At 39.7% G+C, this 15,165-nt stretch overlaps 1 protein-coding gene across 1 annotated transcript in view; it reads left to right on the top strand.

The window, feature by feature from the left end:
- Positions 1 to 14,426: 14,426 nt before the first annotated feature.
- Positions 14,427 to 15,165, top strand: part of Clul1 (clusterin like 1) — a 36,476-nt gene continuing 35,737 nt past the window's right edge. Inside the window, exon 1 of the mRNA XM_059278171.1 lies at positions 14,427 to 14,559. Coding sequence (XP_059134154.1) covers positions 14,524 to 14,559 — 36 coding nt within the window. The 5' untranslated portion in view covers positions 14,427 to 14,523. The remainder of the gene's footprint in view (positions 14,560 to 15,165) is intronic.

The following is a 15,165-nucleotide window of genomic DNA, read 5'->3' as shown; positions in this document are numbered from 1 at the left end:
ACTGACTTTTTGCATAGATTGGCTAAAGCTGTAAATAGAATAATATCAGATCAAGAAGTTAGATGAGTACTAGTTCAATTTTTGGCTTTTGAAAATACTAAATTAGAATGCAAAAAGATAATTGCACCTTTAAAGGTCAGATCAGCACCCATCAAAGAATAGACCCAACACAGTCAATATTGAGTCTCATAACTATAGTGATGAGGCTTGGATAGGAGAGGTGATTTTCAAAGGCCTGAACAGACATCAAAGGCTCAAATGTTTTAATTGTGATAAACCAGGCCATCTAAGAAGAAATTGTACACAGGGTATTCCTAGAAACAATGTTTCTCCTAGGAATGACCCAAAGAGAAGGCCTCAACCTTCGGGATTATGCAGAAGATGTGGCAAAGGATGACATTGGATCAATGAATGAAAATCAACAAGAGATAAACAAGGCAACCCTTTACCATTGGGAAATGCCTTGGGGGTGGCTCTCACAGGCCCCCAAGTTGAATGTGGTCTGGTCATTCACAGTCACTGTAGAGGAAACTCCACTCCATAACAATTCAAGGATCCAGTGCCTATTGGAAAAAACCATACTGCTTCGGACGATAGAATAGCTTTAGAAGATGAATAAAAAATTATAGGAGGAACCATAAAATGATTATTTTGGCAGACTCCTATAAATGACCAAAGACCAAAGCTATGGGCATTAATAAATAATATTGTAATTGAGGGCTTATTGGACACAGGGATGGAATGTGACTATAGTTACACTAGAATCATAGCATCAAAATTGGTCTCTTCAGGAGGTAGATGTTCAGTTTCTAGGGATTGGATCCTATCTCAGGTAAAACAAAGCTTAAGATGGGTTTAATGTATAGGACCAGAAGGACAGAGAGGAAATTTGAGGCCATATGTTTAAAGACATGCCATTAATATAGTAACATAGATATATGAAGTCATAATGTTGCTGAACATTTTTATTCCATAAATTATCCACTACTATAAGTAATATCTGAGTGATCATCAAATGTTTTACCTCTTTTTTTATTTCACTTTTTGAGGGTGGGGTAATATGTGCCATGGTACACATGGACAGACAACTTGCAGGAGTTGTTTCTTTCCTACTACCATGTAGGCTCTGGGCACTAAACTCAGATCATCAGGATTAGCAGAAGGTGTCCTTGCCCACTAGGCTTCTCCCCATTTACTGCACTTCCAGGTCTCTAGGGCAAGACTAATATTATTCACTGCTCAAATATAGATACCTGCTAAGTGCCAAGCACTGTTTAAGAGTTCCATGCCTTACACTTGGTCCACACAATAACCTTCTGATACAGTTTCAACTGTATGGTTGAGTTAAATGAGCCATGTGTTATCAAAACAATGTCCTATTCTTTGTAGTTCTCAAGTGTGATTCTAACCATCATTTCTAGATTTTCCCAAGTAACGCAAACAATAATAGGTCCAGCCTATATTGTTTGCTCCCAGGGTCTGTGGAAGAATCTAACAACCAGCTGAGGATTCTAATCTGAGGGATATTCAATGAATCTAAGCACGCTGAGCTTGTTAGTCCATTCACTTAATTCTTCTAACTCAGTTCTATCTATACAGTTTCTTTTCTGCTCTCTTACTTAGCTCCTCTCAGTTCCTCCTGCTCTCAGTCCCTTCTGCTGTTCTCTCATCATTCTACCTAGTTCTTTCCATCTTTGTCCTCATCTTTGTTCTTCTTTCCATCTTTGTCCTCATCTTTGTTCTTCTCCATCAATTCTTTTTTTGCTGTTCTCTCATATCTATCTAGGTCTTTTCCTTCTTCTTTTTTTCTTTGTACCCCCAAACACACACACACACACACACACACACACACACACACACACACACACACACATTCATTAACAACTTGTTAGTAAAAACTACAAAGTAAACTCTTAGGGACAAGTATTCTGATAAGAGTCACACTTGGCAAAGACTTGGTCAGCTTAATTGGTGATTGACAACAGCTGTAGGTTGTAAAAAGTTCCAGCTATCTCTTAAAGGGATAGCTACAAAGGTTACAAGGAAAGAAATTAAACCAATGAGAGATTTAAGGAAAAGGGAAAGAAAATGTGTACTATTTTGTGATTAATAATATCCATATATGGTTAGTCAGTTAACAGCCTTTTTCTGTTAGTCACCTGAATCTCAGGACCTATATATAATTAGTCTACTGATCCTAAAATCTTGCATTAAAAACTGGTGTAGAAATAAATACAAAGTGTTAATTGTTTTTTGAATCAGAGTGGGGAGGTGCTGGTGGAGGATGCTTAAGGGAACATAGGTGCTATTGGTCTCTTGAAGGACTAAGATATACCAAGGCCAGACACCTGCACTATCACTTCTGGTTCACTATAATTCTTCTGAAGAGTTTTGATCTAACAAGGCCAGGCATCTGCAATTCCACTCTGTGAAAGTTCTACGAAGACACTTTGTCTGGCCAGTATTTACCTTGTCAGTGGCTAAGGATGGAGAGTAAGACCTCTAAGTGTCTACAGTCCACACAGAACAATAGATCTAATATGAAGCATATTTTAGTATGCTTCTATTCATAGAAATTGTACAGTTAAATAAGAAACCATCTTCTAGACTATCCACGATTATGTGTGCCCATAAGATTGAGATGCAATCGTGAGATTACATGTACACATAACATGGAAATACACGGTAAATGGGGAAAATCCTAGCTGTTATTGCACAAGAAGTTTACAACAAGAAACAGCCAGTTCATTCAAAAGGCAGTGATTCCATAATGCCTTGTATGATGGTTTCCTCTAACAGAACCCTTGGTTCTAATAGGTTGACCTTCTGAACTGTAGTTGTCACTGCTGTATACTCCAGCAGCTCTCAATACCCAAGATACCAAGAACTTCATCTTCTCAAACTCAAATACCAAATTTCCTATAGTATAAAATGTCAAATGCCAGTGAGTATCTGATGTTGACTGAAAGAAATGAATTAAAATTGAAGAAAAAAATCGACTTCTATATTGCAACTACGGGAATATTCAGCGAGGGTGAGGCAGAGGACTTTTTTTAATAGTAGTGCTAGGAACTGAACTTACAGCCTCACACAGCCAGACAATGGTTTTACACTCAGCTATATTCCCAGCAGAGGACATTTTTAAATGCAAAGTAAGGGTTACATTGGGTATTTTGAAACAATAATTCTTGACCACAATATCAACCCAGGGTTGAACAGACAGTTGCTGGGCAGATGGGTTGTTTATACAACTTTGCAGTGGCCGTTCTGCAAGCTTGTTGGCTTAGCAGTCTTTTGTGACAGTTTCTACCAGGTAAACAAGCATAAGGACTCTTCCTTCCTAAGCTCTCAGCTTACTCTTGTGCTTGGATTGATACAAACAACTTCATTTTGATTTTTTGACAACTTTTACAATACACACACAGGATGCACATGCTGGAAGCACATGGGTCCTTACACTCACAAAAACAGGAATGATAAACATGCAGGGTCCTCTTTTCCAGGAGAAAGATCTATAACCTATTTTTACACCCAGAAGGCTCATTGAAATAGAAGTGACTAATAGTCTGGTGATCTGCATTATCCTTAGAGCCAGGCCATACTGAGCTCCCACAAACAGGACTGGGGGTGGCTAATAGTCTAGGTGACCTTTGCATTATCTGTATGGTCAAGAGCTCCCCCAAGTTCCCACACCACACCAGATCCTTCCCTAGGCCCTTAAGGTAATACATGTAAGCTGGGCAGTGGTAGCATATGCCTTTTACCCCAGCACTTGGGAGGCAGAGGCAGAGGCAAGTGGATCTCTGGATCTCTGAGTTTGTGGTCAGTCTGGTCTACAGAGTGTGTTCCAGGACAGTCAGGGCAACACAAAGAAACCCTGTCTCAAAAACTGGAAAAAAAAAAAAAAAGATAATACGTGTAGCCTCTCTGTAGAACCAATATTCTTCTAAGAAGTGACATTTACTTTGAGTTGAGTTTCCATGTAATTATGCCTCCTTGTGCACAGGGGATTGTATTATGCCAGGAAACTTTTTTCCAAATTGTACTGTGCTTAAATATGCTTACAATAAACTGCTCAGGGTCTGACTTTAGAAATATGAACCAGTACTGGCTAAGTCATGTTGAACCAGATTTCCTACTTGCCTCTCGAACATTGTTCCTCTGCTGACCAGAGCATTTGCAGGGACCCCCAGAACACATCATGAAACAGAATGAATGAAACAGAAAATTAAAACAGATCCTGAAACTTTTTTGGGTCACGGACTTTCCAAAATATCTGAAGATTGGTATCTCATCCCTAGAAAGGAAGATCTTTGTACAAACAAAATAATTTTGGATATAATATTAAAAGTTGTTAACTGGTCTCAGAAATCAAAACACATATTATTTGTCAGTAGTATTTCCAGGTAAAGTTCTAATTTATGTAAAAGGAAAGTGGAATGAGTAAACCACAGCAGGTGGTTTAAATTAAATGAGACATTAAAGTGAAGCAATAATGTTATTATAGGTAATAATTACAAAATATTTTGAGGCCTGGCATGATGATAAATACATGTAATCCCAGAACTTGGGAGGCTAAGGAAGGAGGGTCACAGGTTCCTGGCCAGGTATTAAAATAAAATAATAAATGGAATAAAACCTACAGCTCTACCCACTTGCTATATGTATTCTAAGATATGTATTTACTCATTTATGATTAACCATGATCATTCAAGTTACACACTACCACCAGCTCTAATGTATAGAGGAGACAGTCTATTTGTTAGGCACAGAGAAGGCACACAAGTCACTACACTTGATCATTACATTTTCTTCATAAAGGATTTCCTTAAAGAGGAAGATTTCCTGGAAAGAGCTGTATTTACCTCAGGGCACACTTGCTCCCAATCATGAGGAGAGGCTCATGCTCTGCTGTATCCGATGCCCAACATTCTCTCAGGTCTCTGTATCCAGAGAGGTTTTATGTCTAATTTTTCAGAAGTTGTTACTACCAACATCTTAAGAATAATCCTAATCAAATCAAAGCCTCAAATAACTTAGAATTGACAGTAAGGTTTGCAAGCAGGTAATCCTCATGCTTCAGAATAGAGACTAAAGTAGTATTTTGAATTTTTATATCTTAAGTTATTTCAATGAAACTCAATCATGCTAGGGATATCGTGTAGCTTAAGTTTTCCTGCCTGGCCCACAGTCAGGGCAAATCTCTCTCACCTGCCAGTCCCACAGCCGCTCAGACCCGACCAAGTAAACACAGAGACTTATGTTGCTTTCAAACTGTATGGCCGTGGCAGGCTTCTTGCTAACTACAGCTCAAATTAATCCATTTCCATTAATCTATACCTTGCCACATGGCTCGTGGCTTACCGGCATCTTCACAAGCTGTTTCTCATCGTGGCGGCTGGCAGTGTCTCTCTGACTCAGCCTTCCACTTCCCAGCTTTATTCTCCTCCTTGCCCCGCCTATACTTCCTGCCTAGCCAACGGCCAATCAGTGTTTTATTGATTAATTAGCAACACATTTGCCATACATCCCACAGCAATATCGCTCAATGATAGTTTGTCTACCATGCTCAAGGCTCTGGGTTCAATCTCTAGCATCACACAAAATAATACCCACACTCAAAATATTATCATCTAACAAATAAGTTTTTGTCCATATATCTAGATACTTTCTATTCTTTCTGCTCAATGTTGACCATAGGCAAGTATATTTCAAATGGATTACTGGCAGTGTAAAATATGTTTCTTTGTTTTGCATTATAGGCATTCTACTTGTTACTAGCTAAAATGCTTATGTAAGATGTATAAAACATGCTAAACTCTATTTAGTGTTCCAGAAGACAAGTAAAATTAAGTCAACAGTGGTGTACAAACTTGCTGGAATATTACTTCCCATCACTTGGTGCAATAACAGTTAACTTATTTTTTATTATCAGAAACAATGCTTCACTCATTTGTTTCTGAAGGGAATAATGAAGCTGTATCATTTCTCAACTTCTTTAAACCTTCTTAGTTCTAAGGCTTGGTCAAGAATGCTCCCAGGATAATGCATTTAGTAGGAATTTTACAAAGAACAAAACCTGATTTGTATATTGGAATGAAATTTGTATATTCCCTCCCCCCATCGAGGACCCAGTCTGTGGAATGCAACAGAGTGCTGATAAGATTAGAAGCATTTCTACATGGTCTAATTTGCACAGCTTCTCTTCAGCCATTCAACTCACGGTGAAAGATGCTCTGTATTGCATTAGTAGATGCTTTCTCTGGCATGATTTGCCCGGTTGGCAGCCCTGCCCCACACTGGTGACATAGGAAGAGCTGCTCTCAGTTTGAGCTATCTGATGGACCATACATGGAGAGTGCTGGCTGAAGATAATGTCACTCTGGCTGAACTTAGAAGCCTCCTGTCCAGTGTGAACTCACTGGTGCTTAATGAGATCATTCTTCCCGATAAGGACCTTCCAAACTGACAACATTTCATATGGTTCCTCTCAAGTAAGAATTCCCTGATGTACAATGAGGGCATAACACTGGCAGAAGGACTTTCCACAATCAGTACATTCATACGGTTTCTCTCCAGTGTGGGTTCTTTGATGTGGGAAAAGATGAGAGCTTCAACTGAAGCATTTTCCACAGTCATTACACCTGTCTCTGTTTCGTAAGTGCTGGGAGGTAAGGTGTGTGTTGCGAAGCCCAGCTCTCTCCTCAGCATTTTAGATATTGCTGTCTTAATGATTTCCCTCTAAGATCCTCCATACTATATAGAATAGGAGTGGGAGCTAGAGACAAAGCCCAATGCTGCCACCTGAATCAGCCTGAGGAGTTCTTTTCAGAGATCTCTACTTAGATGGAGCTGGGGCCCTTGACTTTGCCACAGGAAAGAATTCTAAGATGAGTCAGTATAAACCACACTTACAACTTACTTTAAAAGACTTTAACATAGATTTTAGCACAGGTATTAAGGAAGATAGACAGCCCCTTACACACACACACACACACACACACACACACACACACACACACACACACACGGGAAAAGGATAGTATTCATCCAGGTGTGGGTGTTAGTTTCATGTGGGGTCTCTGCAAACATCAAGGCCAGCAAAGTGTTGATCTGTGTGAGGAAAGAAGGAAGTCTGGTTCTACATGACTCAGTAACCTGTGTTGGTTCAAACTTCCAGAGTCTAACAGTGGGAAGTCTATTTTAGGCATATTTAAGTACAATACAATTTGGAAAAAAGTTTCCTGGTGTAACATAATCCCATGTGCACAATAAAGCTTAAGGTATAATTAAATGGAAACTCTGAAAAGTTCTGTAGATAGGCTACATGTGTTATCTTAAGAGCCTGGGGGAGCTCATGTAGTCTTACTCATGTAGATAGCACAGAGGCCACTACATTATTAAACACCTCCGTTCCTGTTTGTAGGTGTCTTATGGGGCCAGATGTGGCCTGGCTCCACAGATAGTGCAGAGGTCACCTAGGCTATTAATCACCTTCATTCCTAGTCTTCTAAAAAACAGGTCAAACACCTCTTCCTTTGAAGAGACAACCTTGTGTGTTTAACATTCCTATTAATGTTTTATTCAACTCTGTTTTATCTGCAGTACACTGGTTGCTAAGTTTCTGAATTTGTCATCTATGTTCTCTTGGCACAATAAAGTTTGATCTTACACTCTGAAAAAAAAAGCTGTGTTGCTATATTTATACAATTGAGAACTGATTTATATAAAGAAGCCATAGGTGAAAGAAAACACAAGTAGAGATGCAAGAAATGATTCTATGCTAAAAAGAGTGGTATGCTATACTAGAGCTCAACTAGAAAAGAATAGAAACAGGGTAATGAAAAGGCAAGTCAATAGAAAGGCAATTCTAACAAGGTAGTAAGACATTATTCCTCTATGTGACTGGTGATGGACATTAGGTAGGTAGCCATAGTGCTCATATAGATGAGGACTCCATTTCAGAGGCTACAATCTCTTGCAAGCCACATGGCCCATAGCCTATGACAGCTCCCATCTGGTCCTCACATGGAGAAGCCTTGTGGTGAATCCCTCTCTCTACCATGCAGGGTCTGAAATCTACTCAACATTTCAAAGAAACAAACTGCTAACTCATGCATCTGACAAATCTCAAATTAGCTGAGCATTGTCAAAGAAGTTATAGCCAACATATTACATAATTCCATCCATGTGACATTTGAGACAAGCAAAGTCCATGGATAGAGAAAAATCAGTGAGGTCAAGGGCTGTGGGAGACAAGGAAGTACTGGCTAGCACATCACTATGTTCGAGGGTGCTGGGTCTGTTCTCTACCTTTTTAGTTTTTTGTTCTTTTCTAAATACAAAGTCTTATGTAGCCCAGGCTAGCCTGGAGCTCCTGCCTCTACGTCCAAAGTGCTGGTATAACGGGTGTACACTATCATGCTCAATTAATTCTACAGGTTGAAGGAGGTAGTATCATACACCTGTACATCAAAATGGAAAGATCTGACTGTAAAACGTAAAAATCAATACAAAACACTTTATTATTTTAGTAATTATTTTTAGAGTTCTGGAGGTGTAACCCAGGGATTAATAAATATTATGCAAGAAATGATCTGTGGAGTCTCCCTCTTCCTTGTGGTCTGTTGCCACCAGGCCACGAGGACAAAGGGAGCAGAGGCAGCGAGTGGGGCTTTGTCTGGTCTGTGAGCACAACAGAAATAACCTTCCAGGAGACTGCTTCAGTGTTCCAGCTCAACTTTACTCCAGAGTGAGAGGAGATATGAAGGATGAGAACAGTGGCTGGGGCATCACCTAATTTGCATTCGACAGCACGCTCCTATCATAAAGCTGGAGCACAATATCTAGTTAATCCTATGTGGCAGCACAGCCCTATCGTATAGTTACCGTATGTGGTAGCAGGGAGAGAGCATTTGCAGGAAACTGTGTCAAAGGTCTCCACTAAGTTAAGTCAGGCATCCAGTCTCAGGGACAGTCTCCAAATAAGGTCAGGCAGAGAGCAGGAAACCCATGCTGGGTCTCTTGCCCTGAGCTCAGAGAGAGCTGTCCTGACATGGTGGGCTGCAATCTTTAACCAGCAAGGCCTCCCAACACTGTACCACGGAGCTGTGTTTCCAATCCAACATAAACCATTTTAAAGGAATGTTCAGTGAAGTTTTGTACGGTGGGTATCTTCTTTCCCTTCTAGATCCCTTTATCTGCTGCTCTGGAATTAGCTGAAATAAAGGCCTCAAAATTAACAAATTAATGTGTAGTAAACATGTTATCACAAAATACCCACTCTTAGACATGACTACATTCTGATGAATGATGAGAGGTCACGACCATCATGGAGGCAAAGCTGAGAGGCTAGAGAAGGGAATGTGGATCCCACCATTTGTTCATGACATTTGAGTTTAACATGCTGATTATATCACTGGCATGTCATGGCCTCCCACAATAGTAGCATGGCAGTAAATTTTAAGTTATTAGTTTGTACGTCATAAAAATGGTTTACATTACTTCTAAAAACATTCTTAATTAATAGAAGTTTTAGAAGTAATGTCAAGCTATAAAATAAAAATAAAACAAAGCAAAATACTGGGCTGCTTGGCTAAGGGCAAGGTGTACTAAGAAGGCCTCTCCTTCCTACAGTGATGGGCAGTGTGCCCTGCTGAACAGCACAGGGTAGGTGCTGAAGTCACTGCTCCCCAGACCCTGGTCATTTTGTAAAGCTCAATTACAAGATTCTTCCCCCACTTCATGGGACCATAAGCTAATATCATAATAATTCAACTGAGTATAAGTAAAAAAGTAACATTTCTCCTTAAAAACCAATAGTAAAATAAAATTACTATGCTATACAAAAAACATTATATTTTTAAACTCAGAATCTGAAATTTGATACATGGAAAAAGTTACTAGTTTCCCTTAAGATGTCTAAATTTTTAAAGACTTAATTTGTTTATATAAATTTTATCCAAAATATGGGAGAATTGATATATTAGGTGAAAGTACTATTTCTCTCTACAAAACTACACATCTTCCATTCCAATGGTTGAGCTAATATTTTGTCCAAGTTTTTTAACTTTGTCCTAGAACATGCGCACAGAGGAGTGTGCACAGAATGGGCATCTGTAAAGTAAACTGATACAATGATTTGGTTTGCTTTTAGACAACTCTTCATTTCTTTGCGCCAAGCATCTTCCCACTTACGGAAGGATTACATGAATTGTTGTTACTAGCAAAATACAAATGACATATTCTCTTCTGTAAATAGATCATGATTAAATCTCTCAATTCAATAAATACCCTTTAATAATCTGAAATCCTCTCAAATATTTCTTACCTGTGATGTCTCCGTCTTTCTTCTTTTCTAATACATCCTTGGGCTCTTGCGCAGTAGGCACTAAAGATCCTCCACGGATGGACTCCTGCTCTTTGCTCTCTTCTATCTGGTCCTGGTTTTCCCTCTCCCTTTTGGGTACTTCATTCTGCTCTTCTACACACCCTCTGTCTGTGTTGGCTATGCAGATTCCATAGCACATGATGCTGATGACACCTAGTGGCAGGCTGCAGAGAAAGCAGCCCGTAAGTGGAGAGCTCTTGCATGTAGACTGTGGGGAGAGAAGTCAGTTGCAGTTGAACAGAATTCTGACATAAAAAGAATGATGTAAATTTAACACAATTGATTTCCACTCACTGCTTCTGAACTTAGTTTCAGTGAATACATGTAAATACCTACCATGTTAAAGACTCTTAAGATAAAGACACTATGTTTATACATGCACATGTGAGTGTACATGTGTATAGAACTGGCTGTACGAACAGGAAAAGGAACCAAATAGCCTGAGTATGTAATAAAGACCATTCTTTTTCTCACATTACCCGTGAAGATCTCTTAGATGATTACTGTCATGTCTGAACTCTAGGAAGTGCTTGTGGGTTCTTTCTGATAGAGAGTTTATATACATGCTCGTATAGTTTTTTTTTTAAATGATTTTATTTAATGTATGTGTGCAGGTGCCTGGAGGCCAGAGGTATCAGATCCCCTGTGGCTGGAGTTATAGGAGGTTGTGAGCTGGGAACTGAATTTGAGTCCTCCCTAAAAGGTACTAGCTCTTAACTATTTATAGCCCTATGTGTATTCTCTTCACATGACATTTTAACATATGAGTCATCTGGTTATTAGTAAAACCACATTAACTTACTAGTTCCTTTTATGGTATGTGCTATTTCCTCAGCTCTCAGAAAAAAAAAATAATTTTACTAAATCGGGTTTACCACTAAGACAAATTTCATGGGTTGTGTCTGTTACTCTTAAGAAGAGTCCAGAGAACAAAAAGAAAATCAATTTTGGATTGATTCACAGAATAAGAGGTGGAAATTTAAGGATGAGTGAGAAAGAAGCAGAGCAAGGTAACATGTGACCACTAGCAACTATCCCTGGAAAGCCTCAGGAATATTTAAAAGCCAGCAATGAAAGTATTTCAGATGGGTGGGGTCTTCTGGTGTGAATTGCTGGAAAAGGAAAGTGCTCAGAGCTGATGGCTGTTGTGACCTTGTGTAGTAGTATGAAGAACGGATTGAAGACTGGTGAGAGGAAGTGTGGACATGAGTGGAACTGAGGGCAGCCGGCAGACAAAATAAAGAGGAGCCAAACGTGACTGAAAAAGCAGAAGGGTGCTAGGTATGGGATAATTCAGATTACTCAGTTTTACTCCTTACCAATAAACAAGGCTAGCTACATTTTCATGGTGGTCTAGTCCTAACCCTAACTCCTAACCCCTAACCAACTGATCTTTCTGGTTGCACACTCCCCTGTCAGATAACTCCTCCCCCACTGCCTTGGCTCCCATTCTATGAACAGAAAATGAAGTGAAATAAACAATGAAACGGAACAAAAGCAAAATGCACAGGCAGCAGGGTGAACCCCTCTTTGATGTTCCAGACTAACTGCACCCCGGGATTTGAGTGGAACGGAACATGCAGCCACTGATGTTGCATTAGGTCATATGTCCAGGGAAGAGCTCAGGGTTGGCTCCATGCTCTGTGATCGAGTGCTCCTTCTCACCCTGAACTGCCACTCCATATGCATCTGTCTGTCTCTTCACCGAATAACACCCTTCTTTCACTAAACTCTGAACATTGACCCAATTTGTGTCCTGGATTTGTTTCTAAACTTTATTCCCACATTTCTTATCAGTCTTCTTTCTAAAAGTGATGTTGTTCCTCTGCCTTGGAAGAGGCACTCACTGCCTCTCAAGCAGGGCCAGCTTCAGGCACCTGCCACTTGCATCCTTCCCTCAATGCTCTGCTACTGTCATCTTGAAATTCTTAATATTTTTTAGATGCTGGGGCCCCATTGTCATTTTGTTCTGGGACATTCAAATTATGTGGCTGGATCAGCATTCAGTGATCATTATTAGGAATCCATCAGAGAGTCATTCCCTGGTCTCTTCCAATGCAAGCCTCACATGGTAAATTACCTGCTATCAAATTCCTTGATAAAGCATGGTGTGGTGATATTTTATTTGTGCTTTAATAAATAAAGCTTGCCTGGAGATCAGAGGAATAGGAACAGCCATTATAAGTAAACAAAGAAGCCAGGCAATGGTAGCATATGCCTTTAATCCTATCACTTGGCAGGCAGGAATTTGTCTGGATCTCTGTGAGTTCAAGGCCACACTGGAAACAAAGCCAGGTGTGGTGGCACATGCCTTAAATTCCAACACTAGTTAACCATAGAGGTCTGGAGGTCTGTACAGACAGGAAATGACAGAGCTGGGCAGGAAAAGGAAGTGATGTAGCTGGACAGAGAGAGCAAATCAGATGACAGAACAGCAAGGTATATAGGCGTGGGTAGACAGAAAGTATTTCACATTTGGAAGCTGCAGAGTTGGTGAGGTAAGGTTAGCTGTGGCTTTCCCTATTTCCCTGATCTCTCTTAGGCTTTCACCCCTATATCTGGCTCCGTGTTTTTTATTTAATAAGACCATTTAGAAATTTGTCTACAATTGGCACCCAACATGGGATGTCAAATGTAACATAAATCTTAAAAGGTCTTATTAAATAAAGAACCTAGTCAGATATTGGGGTGAATTCTGAAAGATCAGAGAAGCAGAACAGGCCACAGCTAATCTCACCTCACAAACTTCTCAGCCGATCCTGTTTCCTCAAACTGGAAGCCTCTGAGTCCTCATCCGAATGGATCTCAGCTGAACTGCTGCTAAAAGCCTAAAAGCTTAAAAGCCTCTAGTTCCTTGTCCTCACACCTTAAATACCTTTCTGCTTCCTGACATCACTTCCTGGGATTAAAGGTGTGTGTCACCATGCCTGGCTGTTTCCAGTGTGGCTTTGAACTCATAGAGATCCGGATGGATCTCTGCCTGGCAAGTGATAGGATTAAAGGTGTGTGTGCCACCATTTTCTGGCCTCTATGTCTATCTAGTGGCTGTTCTGTTCTCTGACCCCAGATAAGTTTATTAGGGTGCACAATATATTGAGGGACACAATATCACCACAGTATGGGCATGTAAGAGCAGAATCCATCTTATCCTAACATTGGAACATAACAGAAGTTTGCTGAACAACCTATAACAAGAGCTGAATTGGTTAGAGGCTCTGCTGAGTGCAGTGGAAATTTTGAAAAATATTTTGATATATTGATATGCTTCTGAATAATTACATTAATGTCATACTGGCCTAAGCAGGTTAGGTTCAGCTTTATGATGAACCTCATAAAAGTTACCTGGGATATAATTTCCTCAGTGAAAGACCCTGACTCAAAAATAAAGTGGAGAGTAATTGAGAAAAAACACTGGCCTCCTGTCTAACCTCCACATTCACATAAAAACACATATACCATATGTACATGTGTCTATATGTGTCTGTAGTGTTAGTTACGTGACTATTGAACTATGGTACTTTAAAAAGAATAAAACATTTTTTTCTTCAGTCTTGAGAATTTATACCACTTTATAGTCCAAATAACAAACAAGGTAAGCAACCAGACCACACAGTGGCTCAGGCCTGTAATCCCTGCACTTGGGAGATGGAAGCTGGAGAGTTGACAGGAATCAGAATTCAAGGTCATCTCTGGTTACTTATGATTTCAAGGAAACTCTGGCTCAAAAAATGTCAAACAATAAAACCATATTTGTTGTCTGTCATGATGGTACAATGCATTTAGTCCCAGCACTGTAGAGACAGAAGCTGGTCAATCTCTATGAGTCTGAGGCCAGCCTAGTCCACATTGGGAGTTCCAGGACAGCCAAGGCTATCTAGTGAGACTGTCTCAAAAAACAAAACACGAACTCATCCACATTTGTGTGAAGTAGGTAAGGTCATTGTTGCTGATAATGTGCTTAGCCTGCCCTCTAGTGTTGCATTTTAGGTACTACCACATTTTAAACAGCCTTAATCTCAAAAGATCTGTTTAATAGGATTAAGAACTGTGTCCTCAGACAAACAGAACAAGGCTAAATCTCTGACACAGATGAAAGTCACATCAGAGAAAAGTGGAGGCCCTTCCAGAAGTTAATGGCAATTTCTCTGGAGAGAGCTGCAATATCAATGGTAAATATATAGTATTCCAAGTTTTGTTTGTTAAGTGGGGCATGAGCAGAAAAAAACAGTTCAAATGTCATATAAAATGTGGCCACTATGTTATTACTGATATAGCTGCTGTATTATTAGTATGTGAAAAAGATTCAAACGTGGATTAGTGAAGTTTTAATGTAACAGATATGCATAAAGTAGATAAACATCCCTTTTGATCCCTTTTGAGAGAAATTAAGATAATGTGCCATATTTTACAGGTTTAATTTCATTAAAATATGCAGTTGTGCCAGGCAATGGTGGTGCGCATGCCTTTAATCCTAGCACTTGGGAGGCAGAGGCAGGTAGGTCTCTGTGAGCTTAAGGCTAGCCTGGGCTACAGAGGGAGTTCCAGGACATCCAGGGGTATACAGAGGAACCCTGTCTTGATAAAGTTTAAATTATTTTTAGGATACTTATAACTAATGTAAATCAAATTACATTGAAAAGAGAGTCATTAATCTCAGAAAAATGTAACTGCATATCATATATGGTAATAGGTTTTGTAAGAAGTATGAGAATACTCCAGCATGTTTGCAATCCCAGCATACTAGAAATGGAGGCAGGAAGGCTGAGAATTTTGGA

Source organism: Peromyscus eremicus, chromosome 13 (assembly GCF_949786415.1).
Source record: "Peromyscus eremicus chromosome 13, PerEre_H2_v1, whole genome shotgun sequence".
NCBI lineage: Eukaryota > Metazoa > Chordata > Mammalia > Rodentia > Cricetidae > Peromyscus > Peromyscus eremicus.
This window is presented reverse-complemented; position numbering and strand designations above follow the sequence as displayed.